Genomic DNA, 27,191 nt, shown 5'->3' with positions numbered 1-27,191 from the left:
TTGTCATTGTAGTTTGGCAGGCCCGGGCTGGGTTTGAACCTGTCAGCTCCAGTGTATGTGGCCAGCTCCCTAGCTGCTAAGCTACAGGTCCCATGCTTCAAACTTTAAAAATAATTATTTTTAGTATATCTCATGCAGTATTTGGGAAAATTGAAATAGAAAATTGTTTTTATGAAATTCAAACTTAGATGTTTTATATTTTTATTTGCTAAATCTATAAATGTGTGCTTTGCATGGCAAGGGTGGGCAGGGCTGGGTGGCTTGGCCCTGACACGCCTCTCTGCACACAGGCAGGTGCTGCGGGACCACAACTGCCTGCAGACGCTGCTGCAGCACCTGACCTCGCACAGCCTGACTATCGTGAGCAATGCCTGCGGCACACTCTGGAATCTGTCAGCCCGCAGTGCACGTGACCAGGAGCTGCTCTGGGACCTGGGCGCAGTGGGCATGCTGCGCAACCTGGTGCACTCCAAGCACAAGATGATTGCCATGGGTAGCGCTGCTGCCCTGCGCAACCTGCTGGCTCACAGGCCTGCCAAATACCAGGCAGCAGCTACTGCTGTGTCCCCAGGCAGCTGTGCACCCAGCCTGTATGTACGGAAGCAGCGGGCACTTGAGGCTGAGCTGGATGCCCGACACTTGGCCCAGGCGCTGGACCACTTGGAGAAGCAGGGCCTGCCCATGGCTGAGCCCAAGGCCACCTCCAAAAAGCCACTGCCGCCCCTGCGGCACCTGGATGGCCTGGCCCAGGATTATGCCTCAGACTCTGGCTGTTTTGACGATGATGATGCACCATCCCTGGCTGCAGCTGCTGCCACTGCAGAACCAGCCAGTCCTGCGGTGCTGTCCCTCTTCCTGGGGAGTCCTTTCCTGCAGGGGCAGGCACTGGCCCGTACCCCACCTGCCCACCGTAGTGACTTAGAGGCTGAGAAGGAGGCGGGTGGGGAGGTGGCTGTGGCAGTCCAGGCCAAGGCCAAGCTGGCGCTAGCTGTGGCACGCATTGACCGGTTGGTGGAGGACATATCTGCCCTGCATACCTCATCTGATGACAGCTTCAGCCTCAGCTCTGGGGACCCTGGGCAGGAGGTGCCAAGAGAGGGCCGTGCACAGTCCTGCTCACCCTGCCGGGGCCCTGAAAGTGGGCGGCCAGGGGCAGGCAGCCGGGCACACCCGCTACTACGGCTCAAAGCAGCCCATGCCAGTCTCTCCAATGACAGCCTCAACAGTGGCAGCACCAGTGATGGATACTGCCCACGTGAGCACATGCGTCCCTGCCCACTGGCTGCGCTGGCTGAGCACCACAATGACCCACGATGTGGGCAGGTTCGGCCTAGCCGGTTGGACCTTGATTCCACAGGTGGCCAGTCTGAGTCCCCAGCCCAGGAGTCTGCACCCACTGATGTCCACGTGCATACCATCAAGCTCTCACCAACATACCAGCATGTGCCACTGCTCGAGGGTGCACCCAGGGGCAGTGCAGGGCACCTTGCCAGTCATGGTGCCTCCCCTGGGACCCGCAAGCAGGCCTGGCTGCCAGCAGAGACCCCAAACAAGGTGTTGGAGAAGCCAGCAGCTGTCCCGATGCCTGTGGCCAGCAAGGTGCTGCAGAAGCTGATGGTGCAGGAGGGTCCCCTCTCACTCTCCCGCTGCAGCTCCCTATCCTCCCTGTCCTCTGCAGGGCACCCAGGCCCCAGTGAGGGTGGGGACCTGGATGATAGTGACTCTTCCCTAGAGGGGCTGGAGGAGTCTTGTCCCCAAGAGCCAGAGCTGGATGGGGCATGGCGGGTGTCTGGAGCGGCCTCTCTGCCCGTGGCCATTCCTGCACCCCGGAGGGGCCGAAGCCAGGGCCTGGGGATAGAGGACACCACACCATCCAGCTCCTCCGAGAACTATGTGCAGGAGACACCACTCGTGCTGAGCCGCTGCAGCTCAGTGAGCTCGCTAAGCAGCTTTGAGAGCCCATCCATCGCCAGCTCCATCCCCAGTGACCCCTGCAGTGGGCTGGGCAGTGGCACCGTTAGCCCTAGTGAGCTGCCGGACAGCCCGGGGCAAACCATGCCACCAAGCCGGAGCAAGACACCGCCGCTTGCACCTGTGCCACCAGGCCAGCATGAAGCCAGCCAGTTTAGCCTGCAGTGGGAGAGCTATGTGAAGCGCTTCCTGGACATCGCTGACTGCCGGGAGCGCTGCCGGCTGCCTTCTGAGCTGGATGCTGGCAGTGTCCGCTTCACCGTAGAGAAACCAGATGAGAACTTCTCATGTGCCTCCAGCCTTAGTGCACTGGCCCTGCATGAGCACTATGTGCAGCAGGACGTGGAGCTGCGGCTGCTGCCCCCTGCCTGCCCCGAGCGGAGTGGACGCTCAGGGGGCGCCAGCGTCCACTTTGTGGGGCACCGTCGGAAGGACGAGGGGCTGGTACCCACAGGCTCTCGTGCTGCTCGTTCCACTGCCGACCAAGACCTGGAGTTGCTGCACGAGTGTCTGGGGGCCGCTGTGCCTGCCCGCCTCCGCAAGGTGGCCTCAGCACTGGTGTCTGGCCACCGGGCACTGCCTGTGCCGGTATACATGCTAGTGCCCACCCCAGCACAGGAGGATGACTCCACAGACTCAGCTGAGGGCACACCAGTCAACTTCTCCAGTGCCGCTTCGCTCAGTGATGAGACACTGCAGGGACCCCCCCGGGACCAGCCCCAGGGGCTGGCAGACAGGCAGAGACCCACAGGCCACCCAACCAGACAGAATGCTGGGCACCGCCACAAGGCAGGGGGCACAAGCCGGAACATGGAGCAGGCCCGAGGGTCTGGCAGGACCCGGAAAGGGCTGGAGCTACCCCTAGGGCAGCCTTCGAGCACCCACTCAGACAAGGACAATTTACACCCCATCTGTGGGGATGCAGGGCTGCAGTCACTATGCCTCACAACGCCCACTGAGGAGGCTGTATATTGCTTCTATGGCAACGACTCTGATGAGGAGCCAGCCACCACCACACCAACCTTCCGGCAGGCATCTGCCATCCCCCGAGCTCTAACTCGGGAGCATCCAGCAGGCAGGAAGGAGGCCCTAGCCAAGGCTGCCTTGCCTGCCCCAATGCCAGCTCAGGCCCAGCTCAGTCTCATTGCTGACGAGACACCCCCCTGCTACTCCCTCAGCTCCTCTGCCAGCTCCCTCAGTGAGCCCGAGCCCCCCAAACAGCCAGCTGGGCGTCCACGGAGCCAGGAGCCTACAGTCACCAAGGACCGGGGCCTGGGAGGTGGGCACAACAGCTCCCCCAATCCTCAGGCTGAGGAAGAGCTGCTGCGCAGATGCATTGGCTCAGCTATGCCCAGGCGCCGGCCCCCTGCACCTGTACTGCGGCGTCGGAAGCTCCGAGCTGCCAGGCCAGATGAGCAGCCAGTAGAGTCCCCCCGGGAGTGCAGTGAGGAGGCGGCAGGTTCAGACAGGGCATCCGACCTGGACAGCGTCGAGTGGCGTGCTATCCAGGAAGGTGCCAACTCCATCGTCACATGGCTACATCAGGCAGCGGCTGTCACTCGAGAGGCCTCCTCCGAGTCTGACTCCATTCTGTCCTTCCCATCGGGGGTGTCGGTGGGCTCTACCCTACAGCCTCCCAAGCACAGGAAAGGCCGACAGCTGAGGGAGATGGGTAGTGCCCGGCTGCCAGAGAAACGAGTTATGGCCTCGGCAGAAAGCAAGAACAGCCCTTACTCCCGTGGAGAGCCTGAGAAGCTGCGAAGTGCTCAGAAGACGGAGTCTCGGATGCCAGCTGTGCTCCGAGGGCACACGGTTATCTATGTGCCCAGCCAAGCCACCCGGACCCAGCCCAAAGGTGCCCCTAGCCCCCGTGCCACACCGCGAAAGATGGGACTTCCTGGTCCTGCACGGCCAGTGGCTCCAGTCAAAGCCCCCAGCCCCGGTCAGCAGCGTTCTCGGAGCCTGCACCGGCTGAGTAAGACCTCAGAGCTGGCGGCACTAAGTCAACCCCCTAGGAGCGCCACACCCCCTGCTCGTCTGAACAAGACCCCCTCCTCGAGCTCCTCCCAGACCTCGCCAGCCTCCCAGCCCCTGCCTAGGAAGTGCCTCCCGGCCCCACAGGCTGGGAGGCCCCTACCCGGCCCCAGGGCCTCCCCTGTGCCCAGGACGCCGGCGCGGGCTCTGCTGGCCAAGCAGCACAAGACCCAGAAGTCACCCGTGCGGATCCCGTTTATGCAGAAGCCGGCCAAACGGGGGCCGCCGCCGCTGGCCCGGGCGGCCCCAGAGCCGGGCCCCAGGGGCCGTTTGGGAGCTGAGGGGTCCCCGGGGACGCGCAAGGGCCGCCTAGGCCTGGTGCGCATGGCCTCTGCCCGCTCCAGTGGCAGCGAGACCTCCGACCGTTCCGGCTTCCGGCGACAGCTTACCTTCATCAAGGAGTCTCCGGGCCTGCTGCGGCGCCACCGCTCAGAACTGTCCTCAGCCGAGTCCACGGCCTCTGCCCCGCAAGGCGCCTCTCCCCGCCGAGGCCGGCCTGCGATGCCCGCTGTCTTCCTCTGCTCCTCTCGCTGCGACGAGCTTCGGACCCCCCCGCGGCAGACCCTGTCCCCACAGCGGCCCCCAGCCGCGCGGCCCGGCCCCGGCGAGCGCGCAGCCCGGCGCCCCAGCTCTGAGAGTCCGTCCCGCCTGCCGGTGCCCACGTCGGCCACGAGGCCCGAGGCAGTGAAGCGCTACGCGTCACTGCCGCATATCAGCGTGGCGCGCGGTCCTGATGGTGCCACCTCCGCGTCTCCTGGACCACCCGACGCCGCGCGCCGCAGCAGCGACGGGGAGGCCCGGCCCCTGCCCAGGGTGGCCGCGCGGGGTACCACTTGGCGCCGCATCCGGGATGAGGACGTGCCCCACATCCTGCGCAGCACGCTGCCCGCCACGGCGCTGCCCCTCAGGGGCGCCATGCCAGAGGAGGGCCCAGCCGGCTCCCAGCCGCGCAAAACCAGTGACGCGGTAGTCCAAACCGAGGAGGTGGCCACCCCTAAGATCAACTCCAGCACGTCTCCGAGCCTGGAGAGCAGGGAGCCCCCGGGAGCCCCGGCCAGCAGTCAGGTCGCCTTCCGTGGCAGTGATGTGGATGGGCCCGGCCCCTCCAAGGCACCCAGCGCCACCCCCTTCGTCGTCCATGAGGGCCTGGGGGTCGCTGTAGGGGTCTTCCCTGCCAGCCGGCACGGCTCTCCCAGCCGTTCGGCCCGCGTACCCCCCTTCAACTATGTGCCCAGTCCCATGGTGGCAGCTGCAGCCACTACCGACTCTGGGGCGGAGAAAGCCCCCGCCACCACCTCTGCCAGCTTCCTGGAATAGCGGTCTCGCTGGCCTTCTGGAACCTTCTCTCCTGGCCCAGCAGTCCAGTGCGGCCGCCGGGGAGCCTGCTCTATAGATGCTCCCAGTAGGTTGCCCCAGGGCCTCTGTCCACTGAGTCCCATCGCAGAGCCCCAGTATCATTTCGCCTCATGGGAAGACCTCGCTGCTGTGCTGTGGGTGCTGCTGCTGGGCTCGATCCCTTCCATGGAACACAGGGGAGGGCACCCTGGCTGGCATGTGGAGACCCCGGAGGCTCTGCTGTCACCAGCTCCAGCCTTCAAGCAAAAGCCTTCCCTCTCAAGAGCCACTGCCTGGCCTGGGCAAGGGTCAGCTCTAAGGGACGATGGAGCCATGGAGGGCCTGCCAGCGATTAAGCTCTGAGAAGGCTGTAATTACTGCAGCAGCGGGTAATTTGTTAATGATGGCTTTTGGGGGCTTGTTTTCATTCTGAGCCCCAGCTAGGGGAGAGTCGGGTGGGGTGTGTGGCTGAGCCCAACAGAAATACACCCCCACCCAGATGGTGATGCCCAGGAATCCTGGAGCCTACATCCCAAGAAGATGCCAAGAAGGGTGAGAGCCACTGGCTCATCCTGCCCCCTGCAGCCCTCAGAGACTGGGGGCAGGTGGTGTGTGGAGGATGGGAGAGAACCTGGTGCAGATGCTGGGGGCCCGGCTCACATGGGGCCTGCCCTGTGTTCTGGCTACAGGCCAGTGTCCTTGGACTACACCTGGAGAAGATGCTGGCTGCCAGATGGGTTGACCCCAGAGGTCACTAGAGTCAGGATCAACCCAGCCCAGCTGTACTGGGTGAGGCAAAGGGAAAGAGACCTAGGAGAATCCCAGTATAGAGCCCCAGGGAGCTGGAACATTGGGCCTTTAATGGCCTCTACCCCTCCCCCCACAACTGCACTTTATAAAGGTGGTTGGTGGGGAATGCTGATGGCTGTGCTGCTGGTGGTCTTATTTTTTCAAGTCCTTTCTCATTATGACTTAAGACTGCTGGGACCTAAGAATTCCAGGGACAGCACTGCTGGGAGCAGAACAGGAGGGTTGAGCCTCCTCCGCAGAGCTGGGGAAGCCTGAACTCAATGCAAGGCTTTGAAAGGAAATGGAAGCCCAGGGCCTGGTTGGCAGGACATATTGAGGCCAGGGCTGCTGAAGATGCCATGAACAAGGTACTAGAAAGTGTTTGGTGCCAGATGAGGAGGAAGCAGATATTAAGTCTGGAGACTGCCCGATACACTCACCCTCTCTTCCCAGCCACAGCAACTAGCACCCTCTCCATGGCTCCACAGTGGCCTCTGATCTGGGACCCCAGTGCATGTGGTCAGTTCCAGCTCTGAGCATGTCTTTCTGCAGAAAGAGCCAACTACCTCTTTCCTGCAGGAGCCCAGCTATAGGAAGTGCTGCTCTTTGCACAGATCTGCCTGCCACCACACTCTGTAGAGAGCTGCTCCCAAGGGGCAGACGCTGTTCCATATGCTGATTCCCAGTCCCTTCTCTGGGAGGAGGGAAGTGGGGCTTGGGAGGCAGATACAAGATAGGGCACACCACCTACCCTCCTGTCCCGCTCAGCCTCTCTGACAGGACTTGTCTTCAACTTTGGCGTCCTTGTGAACGATGCCTACTTCAGAGATAACATGCTGCTGCTACTATAAACATCAACTGTGTTATTATAAGTCTCCAAAATGTTGTGTCCTGTAGGACTGATGCTCGGGGCTCTGCCTGGACTTCATCATCCTTAAATCACCAACAAGGGGCCAGAGGCACCACATGCTTACTGGTAGGACCTTGCTGGCAGGCAGGGCTCTGTCCTGCCAGTGACTGAACAGGGAGACCTCCCCCTACCAGGAGCCTCTTCAGGACCCAGCAGAGGGTGGCCCCTCTGGAACTCCCTTCCCCCACCTACAGCCCAAGGGAACAGACTGGTGGTCTCTCCTGAGCCTTCAGACTCAACCATGGGCCAGCTAGGCAGTAGGGAAACAGCAGGCAGTCCCATGCCACCCAGCTGCAGAGGTGCAGCCCCATCTCACAAGAGTCCCTGGGTGCTCTCACTGCCCTGTCTCCATCTTCCCATGTAGGTCATGGGGTGAACTCTCAGAGCTACCTCAGGCTAGCAGGGCAGCTGCTGAGGGAGACCATGCCTTGCACTGCTCCCAGAACCTGGGTCTGGTGGGACACTGCCCATGCCACTTCCCCTTGCTGAATGCTGGGTCAGCAGCAGTGATCTTGGGACTCCCACCAACCATTCTCCTGACATATCCCAAGTCTGCGGTCACTTCTGCTTTCTTCACCACCTGCAGCAGGGGGCATGGCCATTCCCTGCCATCTTTGGACAATCAACTGGAAGCTGGAGCTAAAAGCCAAGAGTCTTATGACCCTGCTCAGTCACTGGCCTCTCTGCACCTGGACCAGCCCCAGGGGAACTGAGGGTCTGATGTCCTGAGTGATGGACAATGACAACCACCTGACCCCACCACATCTGGGTGCTGAACTCGGGGTGTGACCCCCCCCCCACTCACGCACTCTTCCTGAACAGCCGACAGCATTACCTCATCCTACTCGGCACGACTCAAACCTGGTCTGTCTCTGGTTCACCCTGTTGCCACCCTGTCTTTGTACTAGGTCTCTGCAGTGTTAAAGGGACATGTAAATAGCTAATTTACCCACTAAATGTAAAGCCATCTGTCGGCGGAAGACAATATGCAGTCAGCTCTCGGACTCCTGCGCACCTTTAATAAACTGAGCTGTTCAATCACCCTGTGTTGTCTGTGGCTCTTTTCTCCAAATGGGCTGAAGATGAGGCAGGGGTGGGAGAGGACTTGCCTAGTCCTTCTATCCCAGTCACCAGACTGTCCCCCATGCAGGGTCCACAGGATGAGCATGGAGCCTCATTCCTGTCAGGAACAAAGTGATGAGGCTTTTGCTGTAAAGATGCAGGCAAGACCCAGGCCTGAGGTTTATTTGGGGGCACACTGGATGGGAGGGGAGCAGCTGGGTGAAGCTGGCAGGAGAGTCTGCCTGGCACCCTGGAGAGTTTCTAAAGGTGGACAGCATCCCAAAGCCAGCCAGCCACACCTGGATGTTTGTATCTGGCAATCAGTACTTGGCTGCAGGAAGGAGGGCACCTCTAAGCCATTTGGAGCTTAGGACGAGGCAGATGCAGCACCTGCCACTGGCACTATAGCCAATATGTACACAAGGGCTGGGGAGCTGGAGGGGCACATATCAGTCACTTCCAGGTAGCACAATCCTGGCCCAGCTCTGCAAAAAGCAAAGTAGGGGAGGGGATGCCAGGGGTTGGGCCCTGAGATCTGGGCCAGGAGCTCTCAGTCCCTGGCAAGGACCTTAAACAGCACCTGAGGGTTTGACTCCAGCAAGGTAAGCAAAGCTCTTCCAGGTCAGGTGACCAATGAGAAACCCCTAAAAGTTCAGGCTGGTTCAGGCTGATAGAGGAAAAAGGAATATCTTCCTCATTCCAGAATCATCTATGGGTCTGAGAAGATCAGGCCCCAGGCTCAGGTCCCTAGGTCCAATGGGTGCTCTTCTGCATGCAGTTCCTGAATAGGGCAGGGCCCTCAGGTTCACCTGGGCCAGGGTCCTGTCGCAGGGCCTTGATCATCCCCTCCCAACCCTCCAGAAGTGGCACCATTCAGACCTGCTGGACACAGGTAGATTTTACTTGCAGGACCTGGGAGTATCTGGGGGGGCCTCCCAACCACTTCTCCCAGAACCCACATGTCTCTAGTTTGTGTCTAATGTGACTTTTACCATGAAAGGCCCTTTTCAAGTTCCTCTGGCTCCTGAATCTCCATCTGCCCCAGGGGCAGAACCTGCACTCCAGCAGGCCCTGGAGCTGCTCCCACCTGGGTGGGCAGTGACTAATGAGCCAGGCTGTTAGCCTATGGCTGACGCTAAGCCTAGCAGGGTCTCAAAGGCAGTGGTGATAGTGACCCCAGCAGCCCAGAGTCATTGTGAAGATAAATGTAGGAGCCCTGAAAGTGAAAGGAAGTGAGGGCAGAGGCTGATCAGCCCTCAGGTGGTCCTGACACTGGGTAGGCACCCATGTGACTAGACCACAGTTAGTAAGTCAGTGCCACAACCCAACTGTGGTCCTGGCACCAGGACTTACAGGTGGACAGACAGATAAGTGCCTGCCCTTCTCACAGGAAGGAGGTAGCACCTATTCTCAGAGATCCTATCTCCTATCAGGGCCCCTGCCACTTTGAGCAGAGGAGGGACAGAATCAAGGCAGAGCAGGAGTCCTCCCCATCCAGTGGAGCATATGGATGATGGTGCCAGTTGGGCAGTCACACCACCTCAGTGTGGCGAGCATGGGTGCTGGGGACCTATGTGAAATGCCAGCCTGGAGCCAATGGGCATGTAGGTCTCCAGTGGGGAGGCCCACGGTAGGCAGCTGAGAGGTCAGACTGAGGCAGCAGTTGCAGTCTCCAGCAGTGCTGCCTGCTTCACCTGCTCAACCTCCTGCTCCAGATCCTTGCCAGCTCTCCGAAGGTGCTCACACTTCTGCCTCAGCCCATCGCCTGCCCGCTGCAGCTGCTGGTTCAGGGCCACATAGGCCCAGCTCTGCTGGTATAGCTCCTTCCACTGGGCCTTGGAGTCCTCTGTACTCACGGAGGGACCTGGGGGGTCTGAGAACAGGATACAGTGGGAAAGGCAACCCCAAAATACATACTCCCGGGTACCCCACAGGACATCTTCCTGAGCAACCTGTGGGGCAGGATCTTTTCTTTTCTAGTTTCTGGCTGGAGCTGGGTTTGAACCCGCCACCTTCAGCATATGGGACTGGCGCCCTACTCCTTTGAGCCACAGGCGCCGCCCCCAAAGGGCAGGGTCTTTTCAAAATCAGAGACACAGACCTCCCCTGTAGCCCTTAGAAAAGAGAGTAGCCAGGATACTGGGCCAGAGAAAAAGCCCAACCCTGGCTGTAACACCTGTCTGTCATCCCTGGTTCTCTGCGAGCCAGAGATGGGACAACTCAGATGCCAAAAATATCTCTCAATGGCTAAGCAACCTCAGGGAACCCTGCACTTAGGAGATGTTATGACTCACTTCCTGGCAACTCCCAAATCTAATATAGACCACCCACAGACTTCCTTGCTCTGTAGAAAGGGCTGAAGAGGCTGGGCGCTGTGGCTCACACCTGTAATCCTAGCACTTTGGGAGGTTGAGGCAGGTCAATTGCCCGAGCTCATGGATTCAAGACCAGCCTGAGTAAGAGCTAGACCCGTCTCTAAAGATAGTCAAGTGTTGTGATGGGCGCCTGAAACAAGAGAAGAGGATCGCTTGAGGCCAAGAGTTTGAGGTTGCTGTGAGCTATACCACAGCACTCTATCGAGGGTGACAAAGTGAGACTCTCAAAAAAAAAAAAAAGGGAAGGGTGGCGCCTGTAGCTCAGTTGGTTAGGCGTCGGCCCCATATACCGAGGGTGGTGGGTTCAAACCCGGCCCCAGCTGAACTGCAACCAAAAAAAAAAATAGCCGGGCGTTGTGGCGGGCGCCTGCAGTCCCAGCTCCTCGGGAGGCTGAGGCAAGAGAATCGCGTAAGCCCAGGAGCTGGAGGTTGCTGTGAGCTGTGTGAGGCCATGGCACTCTACTAAGGGCCATAAAGTGAGACTCTGTCTCAAAAAAAAAAAAAAAAAAAGGGAAGGAAGGGTTAAAGAGCACAGGCTTTGGGATCACTCAGAACATGTTGGGGTCTCCTTTGCCCTAGCCTGGCTCTCTTGTCTATGTACAGAGTTGCCACTGCCTGTCCTGTCCAGAGACCATGTGGGTTCCCACTAATGCAACCTACACAACCAGTACAGGCTTGGAGAACACTGGTGTTTGATTAAAAAAAACCACTAATTCACCTCCTGCTTTAGTAATGAGGTGAAAAAAAAAATAGTCGGGCCTTGGCGTGGGCGCCTGTAGTCCCAGCTACTTGGGAGGCTGAGGCAAGAGACTCACTTTAGCCAAACAGTTTGGGAAAGGACAGACAGCCTATGTGGACAAGGCTAGCAGAGAATGCACTCTCCCTGGAATGAGCCCCTGCACTGTTGTGCCTCAGTTCCCCACACTCAATGTGGGTGGACCTGCACCCGTGATTCTTAAATTGGAACTCAAGCACCCTCAGATAATCCAGCTGTATGTAAGAACAATCCAGCATATGCACCCTGGACCAGCAACGTCCCACAGAACTTTCCAGATGAAAATGTCTTCCCCCTGTGCTGTTCACTACAGCAGCCACTAGCAAAATGTGATTTTTTTTTCCTGAGACAGAACCTCACTGTGTCACCCTCAGTAGAGTGCCGTGGCATCACAGCTCACAGCAACCTCAAACTCTTGGGCTTAAGTGATTCTCTTGCCTCAGCCTCCAACAAAAACGTGATTCTTGAAACGTGCTTAGAATAGAACAAGCAACTGAAATTTTAAATATTACTTAATTTACAAATTGTTCCCAGCTTAGCTTGGTGGCTCACACCTGTAATCCTAGCATTCTGTGAGGCTGAGGCAGGAGGATCACTTGAGCTCAGGAGTTTGAGACCAGTCTGAGCAAGAGCAAGATCTCATCTCTATTAAAAATAGAAAAATTAGGGCGGCGCTTGTGGCTCAGTGAGTGGGGCGCCGGCCCCATATGCCAAGGGTGGCGGGTTCGGACCCAGCCCTGGCCAAATTGCAACAGAAAAATAGCTGGGTGTTGTGGCGGGCACCTGTAGTCCCAGCTGCTCAGGAGGCTGAGGCAAGAGAATCGCGTAAGCCCAAGAGTTAGAGGTTGCTGTGAGCCGTGTGACGCCACGGCACTCTACCCGAGGGCGATACCGTGAGACTCTGTCTCTACAAAAAAAAAAAAAAAAAAATAGAAAAATTAGCTGGGCACAGTGGTGTGCACCTGTAGTCCCAGCTACTCATGAGGCTGAGTTAGGAGCAGCACTTAAGCCCAGGAGATAGAGGCTGCAGTGAGCTGTGATGATGTCACTGCACTACAGCTTGGGTAACAGAGTATGACTGTGCCTTAAAAAAAAAAAAAAAAGGGCGGCGCCTGTGGCTCAGTAAGTAGGGCGCCAGCCCCATATACCGAGGGTGGCAGATTCAAACCCAGCCCCGGCTGAACTGCAACCAAAAAATAGCCAGGCGTTGTGGCGGGCACCTGTAGTTCCAGCTGCTCAGGAGACGGGAGAAATCGCAAAAGCCCAAGAGCTGGAGGTTGCTGTGAGTGCTGTGACATCATGGCACTCTACCAAGGGTGGTAAAGTGAGACTCTGTCTCTACAAAAAAAAAAAAAAAATTGGGCTTGGCGCTCATAGCACAGTGGTTACAGTGTTGGCCACATACATTGAGGCTGGTGGGTTCAAACCCGGCCCTGGCCAGCTAAATAACAATGGCAAATGCAACAAAAAAAAGTCGGGCCTCAAAAGCCAACAATCCCGTATTTCAATGGGCAAGAGACATGAATACAACCTTCTCTAAAGAAGACAGACGAATGGCTAACAAACATATGAAAAAATGTTCATCATCCCTATTAGAGAAATGAACATCAAAACCACCCTGCTCGGGCCTTGGCGTGGGCGCCTGTAGTCCTAGCTACTTGGGAGGCTGAGGCAAGAGACTCACTTTAGTCAAACAGTTTGAGGTTGCTGTGAGCTGTGACACCATGGCACTCTACAGAGGGCAGCACAGTGAAACTCTGTCTCAAAAAAAAAAAAAATTCCCATAGAAATCATGACTGTCCATCATCTCACTTGGGTGGGGGTGTGTGTGTGTGTATCTATCTATCTATCTATATATATATTTTTTGAGACAGTCTCACTCTGTCACTTGAGTAGAGTGCCATGGCATCATCATAGCTCACAGAAACCTCAAACTGTTGGACTCAAGCAATCTTCTTGCCTTAGCCTCCAGAGTAACTGGGACTATAGGCACCTATCACAACGCCAGGTTAGTTTGTCTATTTTTAGAAGCGATGAGGTCTCACTCTTGCTTAGGCTGGTCTCACACTCCTGAGCTCAAGCAATCCATCTGCCTCGCCCACCCAGAATGCTAGAGTTACAGGTATGAATCACAGTGCCCAGCTTCATGTAGTATACTTAAATCTAATGTCTCTTTCCCACTAGAACAGCCCAGGAGCAGGCATTCTTGGGTTTTTTGGTTTGTTTTCTATTGTTGGGGATTCATTAAGGGTACACAGAACCAGGTTACATTGATTGTATTAGGTAAAGCATTCTTGTTTTTTTTGTTCACTTCTCCATCTCCCAGTACTTCAAGCACAGAACCTGGCACATAATAATTGCTCAAAAATGGTTTGACAGCCATATAAAGTGTACAGTGCTAGGCACAGTGTGCACACCTAGTACTCTGGGAGGCCAAGCCTGGAAGATCACTTGAGGTCAGGAGTTCAAGATCAGCCTGAGCCAACATAGTGAGACTTTTGTCTCTACAAAAAATTAAAAATATGCTAGGCACAGTCTTGCAGTGGTGCATACCTGTAGTCCCAGCTTCTCCTGGGGTTAATGCAGGAGGACTGCTTAAGCCCAGGAGTTGGAGGCTGCAGTTAGCTATGATGATTCCACTGTACTCCAGCCTAGGCGACAGAACAAGACCCTGTCTCTAAATTTTAAAAAAATGTTTTTAAATTCATTATTAACTGTCTTGCCCTACAAAAACAGGCAGTGGGAAGGGTTTGGCCTTGGTCATTAGTTCGCCCACCCGTTTTAAAGGACCCCTGAAAACAGGCCTCACTTTATAGATAAGGTGAGGTTTAGACAGGATGAGGATTACAGTCATATTACTAGTCTCTGAGTTTGTGCTCCTGATTCCTCCGTTTCACTAGATCTGCCAACTCCGGCTGGAGTCACTAGGACCCGGGTGGGAGTTAGGAGTGTGCTTCTACCCCTCCCCCTTGCTGCTAGGATCTCGGGTCCGCGCTCCCTGGACCTGGGCTCCCCCTACCTTCAGCTGCCAGGGCGGTAAAGACAGGGTCTTTAGCCGGCGCCCTCCGAACGTCTTCCAGGATCTGCTCCACCGTGGGAGGCGCTGGGCGGGTGGGCAGCACCACGCGCTTCTTGGCCTTGGAGCCCATCCCTGGAGGCGGGATAAGGGCACCTTGACCAGGGTGTCCACCTATCGGCCTTTGCCTGGGCCTTCCCTCCCGCCCAGCGAACTCGTACGTAGCCGTTGCGGACCCGCTCCCGGGAAAGCCCGCCCTGCTCTGCTCTTCCGGGCTCGCCCAGCGCCTGGCCCTCCCTTTGCCCAGCTACAATAGGCCTGGAGCTTCAGGGTCAGGTTCGTCCTCTGCCTCAGTTTCCTCACGGAGAACTCTACTACAGGCCCCTTACAACCAGAGTGCATTCCTGCCCAGGGCAGAGATGCCCAAACACCCACTTCCGCTTCCGGTCAGAGCCAGCCCCGCGCTCCGGCACGTGACACGCGCTTCCGGTCTCCCCCCCCCAGCACCGACCCGCCTCTCACCGTCATGCCCCGCCCCCTCTCCTTAAAGGGGACGGTTCCGTGAAGGTACCGGTTCTAACCCATCTCGGCCTCCAGTAAGAACCTGTGGGGCGTTGCCTGTGGCTCAGTGAGTAGGGCGCCAGCCCCATATACCGAGGGTGGCAGTTTCAAACCCAGCCCCAGCCAAACTGTAACAACAACAGCAACAACAAAAATAGCCGGGCATTGTGGCGGGCGCCTGTAGTCCCAGCTACTCGGGAGGCTCAGATAAGAGAATCGCCTAAGCCCAAGAGCTGGAGGTTGCTGTGAGCTGTGACGTTACAGCACTCTACCGAGGGTGATAAAGTGAGACTCTGTCTCTACAAAAAACAAAACAAAAAAAACCTATGCTGGGAAGCTAGGGGGTTAAGGTTAGGGTTTAGGGTAAGGATAGTAAAGCCTCCGAGGCTTGGATTTCTGCAAAAGGGGGACATCCAAAACTTTTGGGGGACAAAGCCCCTGTGTACCTAAGAGGCCCTGGCACGTAGCGAGCCCTCAGTAAGTGCCAGCTAATCTAATAACCAAGTGGCATCATGGAGGCAGAAAGCATGTTAGTGTCTCACCTTCCACCCCTGGTCAAGGTCGCCGCTCCCAACCTGGAGAGGTCGGTGCTGGGCTCTCATCTAGGTCCTTCCCCTCATGGTTAGGGCCAGAAGGCGGGGGGGGGGGGGGCTTTGTGTTTTTTATTTATTAATTAATTAATTTATTTATTTTTTGCAGTTTTTGGCCGGGGCTGGGTTTGAACCCACCACCTCCGGCATATGGGGCCAGCGCCCTACTCTGTTGAGCCACAGGCGCCACCCGCTTTGTGTTTTTTAACATTTTATTGAAATGTATTGCACATACATAAGGTTCTCCAAAAGTGTACCATTCATTGGTTTTGGAGCTTTTTATGTATTTAGAGTTGTGCAACCATCAACATAGTCTATTTCTATGACGTTATTCTTACCCCAAAGAAACCCTGCTCTTATTAGCAGCCACTCTCCACCCCACCCCCAGCTTCCTGTCTCTGTGGATCTGCCTGTTCTGAACATTTCATATAATGGAGTCACACACTGTGTGTCTTTCTGTGTGTGCTTTTCTCACTGAGTACTATCCTCAAGGTCCATCGTGCTTCTCTCACTGAGCACTATCCTCAAGGTCCATCCACATAGTAGCCTGTGTCAGAGCCTTGTTCCTTTTCATGGCTGGCTAATAATGCCACTGTGTTGATGGACCACATTGGAATAATCAAATGAGATAACTCAGTACCTTCAGGCCAGCCATAGATGGACCACATTGGGTTTTGTCCATTCATCTGTTGGTGGACACTGAGTTATTTCCACTTTTTAGCTGTTGTGAATAGTGTTGCTGAATTTCTTGAATAAGTTTCTGTGTTGGTGTATGCTTTCAGTTTTTTTTTTTTTTTTTAGAGACAGAGTATCACTTTGTCGCCCTCGGTAGAGTGCCGTGGTGGCACAGCTCACAGCAATCTCAAGCTCTTGGGCTTAGGCGATTCTCTTGCCTCAGCCTCCCCAGGAGCTGGGACTACAGGCCCCCCTGCCACAATGCCTGGCTATTGTTTTGTTTTGCAGTTTGGCCGGGGCCGGGTTTGAACCCGCCACCCTCGGTATGTGGGGCCGGCGCCCTACTTGCTGAGCCACAGGCGCTGCCCATGCTTTCAGTTCTTCTGCGTTTACACTTGGGAGTGAAATTGCTGGCTCAGATGGTAAACTTTGATTGTTTGGGGGAATTGTTCAGCTGTTTTCCAAAGTGGCTGCCCCAACCTGGCAGGCTTTGGGTGCTGTTTTCCAAGCCGGAAAACCACCTCTTTTGATGCTCAAAAGCCTTGGTGAAGCAGGTGCTAGTCTTAATGTTTTTGTACATGGAAGGCCTTAAGGCTTGGAGAGGGATGCTTGGTGGCTGAGTAAATTCTCTGTTGTCAGGACCACCAGGGCAGCAGAAGAGCCACGTGGGCTTCCAGGATCGGTGAGAGAAGCCAGCATATTGCCTTCCCCATCCTCAGGACTCCATTCTTGTGCCAGTGAGCTCTGCCCCTTTGGAGATTGTATAAATTGCCATGGTCAAGTTCACAAGCTCAGCCTGCTTTGAGTCTGAGTCCAGATCCTCCACTTACTCATGGAAACCACCTCCCAGCTCTGAAAATCAAAACTCATATGTGGCCACCTCACTGGTGTGTGCGAGGGCACAGGCTGCACATTCATAGCTGGTACCTTCCCTGGTACCCTTTTGCTTACACTTCCCACACCTTGGGATCCACTTGAAGTTCCAGAGAGCTGAAAACTCATTTTATGGATGGGGAAGTCAAGGCCTATGTTGGGGGGGGGGTGAGTCCACAATTCCACTATGAGGAGGTTTCCACCTCCCCATTGCCCTTGGAGAACTGAGAAATATAATTCTTGGCACCTCAATAAACTGCCCCAGAAGCAGGTACCTACATTGTAATCTGCTGATCATGCTTTTGTTAGTTCTTGGTGCTAAAGAGTTAATTATCTGACAGGATGGAAAACAAAACTGTGGGAGGCCTTTGGGCCAGGATGGGCCATGTCCTAGAGTTGGGCACTTGGCATCGGCAACATGTGGGCATCACTTGGGACTTCCACCATTTCCCCACTGTCCCTGGACCTGACTCTTCCTTTGTGGCCCACTGGGTCCTCCAGGGTAGATGTTACTAAAGACATTCTGAACTCCCAAGGAGGCCTCAGACTTGGCGCCTTGTATTCAACCTTTATTTGCAAACTCTGAGGTCAGACACGGTGCTGGAGACTGGATAGCACCGTGTTTTTCTCCCTCCACCTTCCCTGAGATTCTGGGGCAGGAGAGGGATGGTGGTCGTGGTCTGGCCTCTGCCCCATCCCTTCCGATACTCCAAACCCAAAATGCATAGGAAACTCCTCTCTTCTCTACCTGGAGCTGCCAGGCCCAGCTTCCAGGTTCCACCCGGTCAGCCAGACCCTCTGGGGCAGGTTCTTGGCCCTCTGGGCCAGTCTAGCAGGGGTGGGACACAGTGACTGCTGGGGCCCAGGCAAGGGCAGGTCCAAGCTCCAAGTCTGAAGAATCATGGTTCCAGCAGGCAACTGGCTCTAGGGGGTAACAGGGCTTGCTCCCCCAACATCAGGCCTATGGCAGTCTGCTGACTTCGCACTGACGTGCCAAAAAGGAGGGGACCTCCAATGGCCACAACCAGCAGGATCGGCACCACAGCTGAGGCAGAGCAGCTGGAGCAGATGGAGGTGGTGGGCTAAGGGTGGCTGCGGGAGACGGTGGGCCCAGAGCAGGAGCCCCGCTGCTCATCAAGCATGGAGGACGGTGGACAGGTGGTGCAGTCGCTTAGGGAGCCGCTTTTGGCACGTGTAGCAGGAGGCGTGGCAGCTGGCGCACACCCTCAGTGCCGGCCCAACTGGGCGCCAGGGCCTGAGGTCACTGTGCGCTGCGTGTGGTTGAAGTATCTCGGGGGGCAGTAGGCAAGGCAGCGCCAGCCCAGGAGTTAGGCGGGGCTGTGGCATTCTGTGCGGGGACGGACGCCTGAGCCCCCTGCCCGCTGTCCACTGCCCACCTGCCCTCCCAGTCTGCACACGCACACTGCCCACCGCCTCCCAGCCAGTGGGCCATGCCGCGCCGGCCACTCACCCTGGCACAGCCCCTCTGTGTCCCGCTGCACACACGGGCTGCTGGTCACCTGGGGGCCTGGGGGCCGAGCTGTCATGTCTTCAGCTGTCCCGTAGAGCAGCAGCGTGTAGTGGTACAGCATCCCTGGTCAGGGGGCACAGATGGGCACAGGAGGAGGGGAGAGGCTGTTGGGGGCCTGATCCTGCCACTACCTGGGGCATCCCCACCCCAACCCACAGGGCTCCCACCCTGCACCAGACTCAAATGGCTGTCCCTGGCACCAAAAACCTACTGTATGCCTATTGGTAGATACCTGCTAAGTGAAAGTAATTTGACACCTACTCCAGGGTAACAGCACACCTACTGTGTGCCAGTGGTTGGATACCTACTGTGTATCAATAACTGGATACCTACTTCTCCTGGGTAACAGCACATCTACTATGTGCCAATGACCAGACACATACTCCTCCCAAGTAACAGCACACCTATTGCATACATGTTATCTTTGAGAAGCCCCTAGGAACCTCTTCTGCAGAGCTCTGGAGGGGGTTGGAGACCTGAGCCCTCACTCCCACCCAGCCCCGCCTGGCCTGGCCCTCACCTGTGTTGAAATAGTAGCCCTTGTTCTCCAAGCCCAGGGTCCACAAGCCCTGTGGGTTCTCATCCCAGAAATGGGTGGACATGAAGATCCAGTTGTTGTAGCCTTGACCACTAACATCCAGAGGTCTGGGACAGAGAGTTGGGTGTGTGAGAGGGGGGAAGCTTTGTAAGCACAGCTAAAAGACCCACAGAGCCACTATATGTGTCTGACCCCTTCATGGGGCATGGGGGCTCTGACCTGCACAGGCTGCCATGTGAATCTGGAGTGTGCACAGCCCCTCCCCACGGGGATGCCCCAGAAGGACAGTGTTTACTGACCACTGATGGGTGTGAGACCACACACCTGATGGCCACAAGGGTGGAGTGGGTACCCATGGGGCTGGTGAGGGAGATCTCCAGGTCCCCGCGGCGGCTGTAGGACAGTGACAGCTGCACCTGCACATGCTCCAGTGAGCGGATGTAGTTGCGGCTGCCAGCACAGGCGGACACGTTGTTCCCCACATGCATGAGTGGCAGGATGGGGCTGCGGAGGCAAGGTGGTGAGTACCCTGCTGCCAGGCTACACAGATGGGCAGCTGGCGGAGCTCAGAGGTCAAGGGGTCCAGCCTCTCAGTTCACCCATGGGTAACCTGAGGCCTGGGGCCTATCCACCTCCCATGGGGAATGACAGCCATGAGGGTAGTGCAAGGGGCCCTCACGTGGGGTTGTGCAGGATCTGGATGGCACACTTCTTCTGGGGCTGCGTGGGCAGCCAGGTGCGGGCCATGTCCACCAGTAGCCCAGCGTCCAGCAGCCCATAGCCATAGTGGTGGCTCACTGTGCAGAAGGCTGCCGTCACTGGCCTGTGGGCCTAGAGCCCCCGCCCCCACCCGGGTCCGCCGCACCTTGGCGCCCCACGCCATTGGCCCTCCAGTCCTCAGCCTGGAGCTGTGCTGGTCTGGATGCACGGACCACGAGGTGCTGCATGTCCCTCCATGTCAGGAACGGGCTGAGGGGGTGAGGACTGGTGAATAGAGGCCCTGTGCCTGGGGAGTGAGGGTGGCAGGTAGGGCCTCCACCATCACCTACTTGGCCTCCAGAGCCAGGGCAATCATGCCTGCGGCCAGCGGGGCTGAAGCTGAGGTGCCCGTGTGCTTGTCTGTGCACTGGTGATGCAGGTCCGTGGTGACCTGAGGGCAGAGAGTGGTGGGCCTCAGGAGGGCCCGGTGTGCAGTGAAAATGTAATCCTTGGCTCAGCAGCTAGGGCACCAGCCACATACACCAGAGCTGGTGGTGTGAACCCAGCCCAGCCTGCCAAACAACAACAATTCCAACCAAAAAATAGTCGGGTATTATGGTGGGCACCTGTAGTCCTAGCTACTTGGAAGGCTGAGGGAAGAGAATCTCTTAAGCACAAGAACTTGAGGTTGCTGTGAGCTGTGACACTACAGCACTCTACCCAGGGCAACATAGTGAGACTCTGTCTCAAAAAAAAAAAAAGAAAGAAAGAAAGAAAAGAAAATGCAATCCTTGTTTAAATGTACCAAGAACTAATATTAAAAATACCAAGGATTAGTTCAGAAAGTATCAAGGATAGAATTCAAAGTACTAGAACTAACCTCAAAAAATACCAAGTATTAAGTTCAAAAAGTACCAAGGACTAGCCAGATGTATGCCTGTAATCCTAGCACTTGGAAGACCAAGGCAGCAGGACCATTTGATGTTAGCAGTTCAAGACTAGCCTAAGCAACATATCAAACCCCTTCTCTACAAAAATTTTTTTTTTTTTTTTTTTTTTTGGTTTTTGGCCGGGGCTGGGTTTGAACCCGCCACCTCCGGCATATGGGACCAGCGCCCTACCCCTTGAGCCACAGGCACCGCCCTCTACAAAAAATTTTTACAAATTAGCTGGGCGTGGTGGCACATGTCTGTAGTCCCAGCTTCTTGGGAGGTTAAGGCAGAAGGATCACGTTAGCCCAGGAGTTGAAGATTAAAATGGCCACTGCACTTTAGCCTGGGTGACATGGTGCAACCCTATCTCTAAGAAACATTAAAAAAAAAAAAAAGTACGAAGGACTAGTTCAAAAAGTACTAAGAGCTGAGTTCAATAAGTAGCAAGGACTAAGCTCAAAAAGTACCACTAACGAGTTTGAAAAGTAAGTACTAAGCTCAATAAATATCAAGAACTAAGATCAAAAAACACTAAAGATTGAGTTCCAAAAGTTCCTACTGGGCAGTGCCTGTGGCTCAGTGAGTAGGGCGCCAGCCCCATATACCGAGGGTGGTGGGTTCAAACCCAGCCCTGGCCAAACTGCAATCTGTGCGTTGTGGCAGGTGCCTGTAGTCCCAGCTACTCGGGAGGCTGAGGCAAGAGAATCACCTAAGCCCAAGAGCTGGAGTTTGCTGTGAGCTGTGACGCCATAGCACTCTACCGAGGGTGACAAAGTGAGACTCTGTCTCAGAAAAAAAAAAAAAGAAAGAAAGAAAAAGAAAAGAGAAAGCCCCTACCGGGTCAAGTGCCTGGAAGACAGCCTGCCTGGAAGACATAGTGGCCAGTGATAGGGCAACAACAATGGGGCCTGGTCCGAGGACCATGCCTGTGTTCCAGGGGCCACCTGAGCACTGGGAGGAAATGTGCTCAGGTTTGCTAGAGTTCAGAGAGTACCTGCTGTGTTCAGCCCCCAACCATCCTATTCTAGCTTCAGGGAACCTTGTGTTAGAGAAGTGTTATTGAGGACACATGTATTGGGTGGGGGGCTGGTCTGGGAGGATTTCCTGGAGGCAGCAGCCCTTGAGTGGAGGTCTGAAGAAAAAGTCAGCAGGGAAGAAGGTGGGAAACATTCAGGAAGAGGGAAGGGTCTCCATGGAGGCCATGAGGCATGAGGGGCCTGGTGGAAGTTCTAGCAATGGGGTAAGACAGGACATAGCAGTGGCCCAGGCACAGGGCTTAGTGTCATCCAAGAGCCATGGGAAGCCAGAAGTGGGCTCTGATTGGGCTGATTGGATTGGATTTGGGTTTTCAAAGTGACTTTTTGTGGAGGAGTGGGGTGAGTGATTAAAAATTACCAATCGAGGACAATGGACACTATTCTGGTGACAGTTGCACTAAGAGTCCTGACTCCTGACATCAGCATTATACAATTCATCCATGTAACTAACAAGAAACACTTCAACTCCCTAAATCTAATGAAATTTTAAAAAGTAAATAAATCAAAGCAGCTTTGGGAAGGTGTTGAGAAGTCACTAGGAGACAGGAGTTAGAATGGGGAGACCTATCAGGGGTAGTGGGGCAGGTGGCGGGTGTCACTCACAATCTGGGGGTCGGTCACGATACCACTGCTATAGGTGGTGGTGAGAGTGGAGGCACAGGCCTCACTGTACCAGGGCACACGGCCCTGCTGGGTGGTGCTGCCCACAGACAGCGTATGGATGCTGTTGGTGTAGCCATCACAGTTGCAGTTGTCATAGTAGAGGCCACCATTGCCTGATGCCCAGACGAAGAGTGTGCCCAGTCCGCCACGACCCTATGGGTGGAAAGGGGTGGGGAGGGTGGCGTTGGGCTGGCTCCAGGCAGGACAGGGTCTCACTCTATTGCTCGGGTTCCTGCTCACCTTGGTCACACCATGCCGGAAGGCCTCACGGGTAAGGATGCCAGGGCCATCCACTGTGCGGCCATCATCCTCAGGGCCCCAACTGGCACTATAGATGTGGATGTGCTGGGGCTGCAGACTTAGTGACTGTGCCTCAATGATGTCAGTGATGGTGCCATCCAGCATGCGCACACCTGCATGGGTGGCCGGGCCTCTGCCCTCGCCTCAGCACTCCCTGCAGGCCCCATTCCTGCTGCCCTGCCCCAGTGCTCCCTCTGCCCTGTGGGTGTGAGACCTTCCCCATGGGCTCAGTTCCCCCATTGAGGCTGGGCCCTGACACTTCCCAGCAGTGAAGAGATGGGCATGGGAGTCTTCTTTCCCAAGACTGCTTGCCCCACTCTCCCTGGCATTATGCTCCTAGCCTGGTTCCCAGGTGGAGCCTCTGGGAGATCATAGGTACCTCCGATTCGCGCGTTGAAGGCAACACCTGCACCGCAGAAGCCATTGTTTGCAATAGCTGCCACCTCCCCAGCACAGCGGGTCCCATGCCTGGTGCCAGGGCCAAGAGGGCACCATCATAGCCCGTGACTTCTTGCAGGAAACCCGGGGCCACCCCCAGGCACTGTGGGATTCCAGGCTCACCGATTCTCATCACTGGGCGTGTAGCGGGGCTGGGGATCCGGGTCGTAGTCATTAAAGTCATAGCTGGCCAGGGGATCCTGGGGGCAGGTGGGGACATCAGGAGGGTGGGCAGTGTCCTGAGAATAGGGGCCACCTTAGGACATGGGGCAGCCCTAAGAGACAGCTTACATAATTGGCCCAGAGGTCTGGGTGGTCCTTCTCGATGCCATCATCCAGCACGGAGACCACGATGCCCTGGCCGGACAGCCCCTGGTTCCAGACCTGCAGGATGTTCAGGTCCGGCTGCACCCTGTTGTTCTACGCAAGGCAGGGGGGCCCAGGGTCAGGAGGGCTGCAGCCATCCCCACCCCACCCATTCTGGCTTGGCTGCTCACCATGTACCACTGCTTGGAGAACCAGGGGTCTGTGGGCACCACCAAGGAACGCTTTACCCGCCGCTGCAGTGTCTGCTGCTCGAACCACTGCACCTGTGGAGGGCATGCAGCTGGCCTGTCCACTGCTGTCTCTTGGGCTCCTTGGGGTGCAGGAAGGAGGTGGAGAACTGTGGGCCTCCATATGGGTCCCTGCTAGGAGACCCTGTGTTTTCTGGAGCTGCTCTCTGGGGTTCCCACATGTCTAGGGCTCCATCTTCAGTCAGAGGGGGCTGGGGCTCTCAGACAACCCATCCTCAAGTTCACAGATGTAGGACCTCTGCCCAGCATGACTGGGGTCCTTGGATCACAACCCTACGCTATCCCTCCTGTTCTCTGTCCTTTTGTCTGCTTCTCTCCTGCATCACTCCCTAAACTGGACAATTTCCTCTAGTTCCTCCTCCCCAGTCTAGGACACCACTGGATAGCCATTCCTGACTCCTCCCTGGTCCTGCAGCTGTCCCCATCTCTCTACAACCTACTGTCAGTAACACAATAGCATTGCTCTTTCCTGAAACCCTCCTGTGGCTTTGCTTGTCCAGCCCCACCACCTCCCTACTGCACAATTGGAGTGACCACTTTATGTTCTCAGAGCTCTTGCAGTCATTTCCACACCAGGACCTTTGCAGGTGCTGTTCTTTCTGCCTTGGCTGCTTCCTCAGACTCCTGCCCATCCTCTCACCGTTTTCTTTTTTTTTAGACAGAGTCTCACTGTGTCACCCTTGGTGCCATGGCATCACAGCTCACAACCTCAAACTCTTGGGCTTAAGCGATTCTCTTGCCTCAGCCTCCCAAGTAGCTAGGACTACAGGCACCCGCCACAACACCCAGGTATTTTTTGGTTGCAGTTGTCCTTGTTTAGCAGGCCCAAGCTGGGCTCAAACCTGCCAGCCTGGGTGTATTGTATGTGGCCAGCACCCTACTCACTGAGCTATGGGTGCTGAGCTGCTTTTTATTTTTATTTTTATTTTTTTAGAGACAGAGTCTCATGCTGTCGCCCTCAGTAGAGTGCCGTGGTGTCACAGCTCACAGCAACCTCCAACACTTGGGCTCAAGTGATCCTCTTGCATCAGCCTCCCAAGTAGTTAAGGACTACAGGCGCCCGCCACAACACCCAGCTACTGGCTATTATTTCAGAGATGGGGGGGCGCCCTAACCACTGGGCTATGGATGCCCAGCCTGCCTGATTCCTTCTTACCTTTTTGGTCTCCCACTCCCCACACCAGCTCACATCCCCCCACTTGAGAGCTAACCCTGACTCTCTCTCTTTCTGTTCCACTCTCTGATCCATCTGCAAGCCTTGGCCTCCCTCTTGCAAACCGCATCACAAACTGGCCAGTTCTCTATGTCTCCCAGCAGATGGCCCTGCAGCCCATCCCATACTCCTTTATGGCTCCCTAGAGCTTGCCACACTCAGTCTCAATTTCCCAGCTTGGAAACCTGGGAAATTTTTTGAGACAAAGTTTCACTATGTCGCCCTTGGTAGAGTGTTGTGGTGTCACAGCTCACGGCAACCTCAAACTCTTGGGCTTAATGATTCTCCTGCCTCAGTCTCCCACGTAGCTGGGACTACAGGTGCCTACCACAATGCCTGGCTATTTTTTTTGTTGTTGTTGTTGCAGTTGTCATTGTTGATTTTAGCTGGTCTGGGCCAGGTTTGAACCCGCCAGCCTCGGTGTATGGTCGGCGCCCTAACCACTGGGCTATGGACACCGAGCCCCAAGACCTTTTCTTAATGGTGGCCTGGTCCAGGCACCTCTTTGAGCATCTGGAAACTGAGTCACCCATGATAGCAACAAATTCATTGGGTGACTTTATTCCTGTGTTGTAAAATGAGCCAGTTTCCTTCCCTCCATCCTATGAACTGGATAGGGAAGACAAAACTTCATCTGTCCCTCCCTACTCCAGTACCTGGGGCCCTTCATTTTTCAGGGTGTGCTAGCGAGCCCTTTGTAACAATGAAAATACTTTGTGGCATTAGGAAGGTTGAGAGCCACTGTGCTAGAGGAATGAGTAGGAGTGGTAAGAGACGCCTCTTGTGTAGGTGCTGTGCTTTTCTCAGGTCTTCCCCATCTGGGTTCTCACTGGATAGATGTTGGGGTGGGATAGAGATAAGGTTAGGATTAGGGAGAGAGCAGAGAGCAGGTGACGCCCCCAAGGCCACAAAGCCATTCATGACAAGAATAACTGAAGGTGACTAGCAGACCCCAGAAGCGGACAGAGACCCCGAGGGGGCAGCCTCAAGGCCAGGCTCACCTTGGGATCTTTCCTCAGGCGCAGTCGGTGGCCCCAATGTGGGGTCAGGGACTGTTGGACCACACCCCGGTGCCGCAGGTGGTAGTACTGTCCGTCAGGGAAGATCTGGGAGGGAGGGGAAGGGGCCGCAGCTCTGGGATGTGGCTGCCTCGACGGAGTCCCCCATGGGGACAAGGACTAGCCTTGTCCCCAATCACAAGAATCAGCCACTTCCGCCCACCAGGAGCCCTGGTGGAGGCTTTACGTTCCCTGTGGGAGTCCAAAAAGCCGAGGCTGACCGAGGCAGGGGTGTGGGCTGAGGTTTTGTGATATTTAGTGGGCCTTAGGGACTCCCTGCCATCGGTCGAAGTCTGGGGGTCGTCCAGCCCTCCCCACTTCCCGTCCATGCGGGTCCCACCCACCTGCCCTAGGTTGACGAAGCCGAATTTGCGTGCCAGGCGCTCCGCATCCTGGGAACCCTGGGACACCCGCACGGCCCAGCTGCTGACATAGATAGGGGCCCGGGCCGAGGCCGCCCGCGCAGCCAGGGGGCCCACAAGGGCCAGGCACAGGGCCAGGGCCAGGCGCAGCCAGAGCTCAGTCGGGGCGGGCCGCATGCCGGCGGGGGCGGGGGCGGGGCGGGGCCTCCAAGAGCCCCTCCCCCCGACCAAACCGCCGAGTGGACCCAAGCGCCCGCCCCGCCCCTGGCGCCATAGCAACCCAGAAACCTTCAATTCCCGGGGGGCATTGCGGATACTCCCCCCTCCTAAGAGGGGCGTGAAGATCCACCAGATGTTGAGGGGAAGGACACACGTCCGCACCAGTCTTCTGCAGACCCACGCTCTCTGGAGTCTCAGTCTTCCCATTTGTACAAGGACAGAAATCTTCTGACCCAGAGAAGAGGGTTCGCTGTTGCTATGACGGACCCCCAAATAAAGGTTTGGCCCCTCCCACTTCTTTACACACACACCCTGCGAAAATCAGATCCTCCTTCTTTGAGGTCCAACCAGAATTGTTCCTGAGTAAGTCCCGCCTCCTCCTATAAGCTCCGCCCTGTCCACGCCGCACCTCAGATTCCTTTATGATTTGCCCCGCCCCTCCTCTGGTCTTTCCAATGACTGTTTTCCCGTTTCTCCAATCAACTCTGGCCTTTCGCCGGCCCCTCCCATCAGCTCTGTTCTCGGTCTTCTCTTCTCTACCACCCCAGCTACACTCCCCCCTTAACAAGGCAGCCAATAATCCCCAGCCCTGACGCCGCCCCTCCAATAAGCTACGTCCCTCTCCGGCTTAACCAATCGGCACCCTCGGCCTCCGGGCCC

At 56.2% G+C, this 27,191-nt stretch overlaps 3 protein-coding genes across 11 annotated transcripts in view; 1 reads left to right on the top strand and 2 right to left on the bottom strand.

Moving 5' to 3' along the window:
- APC2 (APC regulator of WNT signaling pathway 2) overlaps positions 1 to 8,081 on the top strand; it is a 28,756-nt gene extending 20,675 nt beyond the window's left edge. For 3 of the 4 annotated variants that reach the window (XM_053581280.1, XM_053581279.1, XM_053581281.1), the window contains exon 15: positions 291 to 8,081. In XM_053581280.1, coding sequence (XP_053437255.1) covers positions 291 to 5,322 — 5,032 coding nt within the window. In that variant the 3' untranslated portion in view covers positions 5,323 to 8,081. The remainder of the gene's footprint in view (positions 1 to 290) is intronic. The other variant, XR_008378001.1, reaches the window with a different exon arrangement.
- Positions 6,299 to 15,389, bottom strand: C2H19orf25 (chromosome 2 C19orf25 homolog). 5 transcript variants are annotated; one of them, XM_053581299.1, is made up of 4 exons: positions 15,371 to 15,389; positions 14,271 to 14,402; positions 9,796 to 9,974; positions 6,299 to 8,432 (listed from the first exon to the last, which is right to left on the bottom strand). In XM_053581299.1, exons 2-4 carry the CDS (start codon positions 14,398 to 14,400, stop codon positions 8,283 to 8,285), a joined length of 459 nt encoding a protein of 152 aa, XP_053437274.1. In that variant the 5' UTR covers positions 14,401 to 14,402; positions 15,371 to 15,389; the 3' UTR covers positions 6,299 to 8,282. The 5 variants fall into 5 exon arrangements, with proteins under 5 accessions (XP_053437274.1, XP_053437278.1, XP_053437257.1 ...); XM_053581303.1 differs by lacking the exon at positions 15,371 to 15,389 and adding an exon at positions 14,703 to 14,721; XM_053581282.1 differs by lacking the exon at positions 15,371 to 15,389 and adding an exon at positions 14,489 to 14,696.
- Positions 15,390 to 17,524: 2,135 nt separating this feature from the next.
- PCSK4 (proprotein convertase subtilisin/kexin type 4) lies at positions 17,525 to 27,174 on the bottom strand. 2 transcript variants are annotated; one of them, XM_053581272.1, is made up of 15 exons: positions 26,295 to 27,174; positions 25,894 to 25,998; positions 23,602 to 23,694; positions 23,396 to 23,524; positions 23,228 to 23,304; positions 23,046 to 23,134; positions 22,607 to 22,779; positions 22,307 to 22,519; positions 20,085 to 20,185; positions 19,901 to 20,004; positions 19,715 to 19,832; positions 19,360 to 19,539; positions 19,018 to 19,142; positions 18,487 to 18,560; positions 17,525 to 18,314 (listed from the first exon to the last, which is right to left on the bottom strand). In XM_053581272.1, exons 1-15 carry the CDS (start codon positions 26,736 to 26,738, stop codon positions 18,228 to 18,230), a joined length of 2,112 nt encoding a protein of 703 aa, XP_053437247.1. In that variant the 5' UTR covers positions 26,739 to 27,174; the 3' UTR covers positions 17,525 to 18,227. The 2 variants fall into 2 exon arrangements, with proteins under 2 accessions (XP_053437247.1, XP_053437248.1); XM_053581273.1 differs by having other exon boundaries at positions 18,438 to 18,560; positions 26,295 to 27,173.
- Positions 27,175 to 27,191: the final 17 nt, after the last annotated feature.

Source organism: Nycticebus coucang, chromosome 2 (assembly GCF_027406575.1).
Source record: "Nycticebus coucang isolate mNycCou1 chromosome 2, mNycCou1.pri, whole genome shotgun sequence".
In the NCBI taxonomy this organism is placed as follows: domain Eukaryota; kingdom Metazoa; phylum Chordata; class Mammalia; order Primates; family Lorisidae; genus Nycticebus; species Nycticebus coucang.
This window is presented reverse-complemented; position numbering and strand designations above follow the sequence as displayed.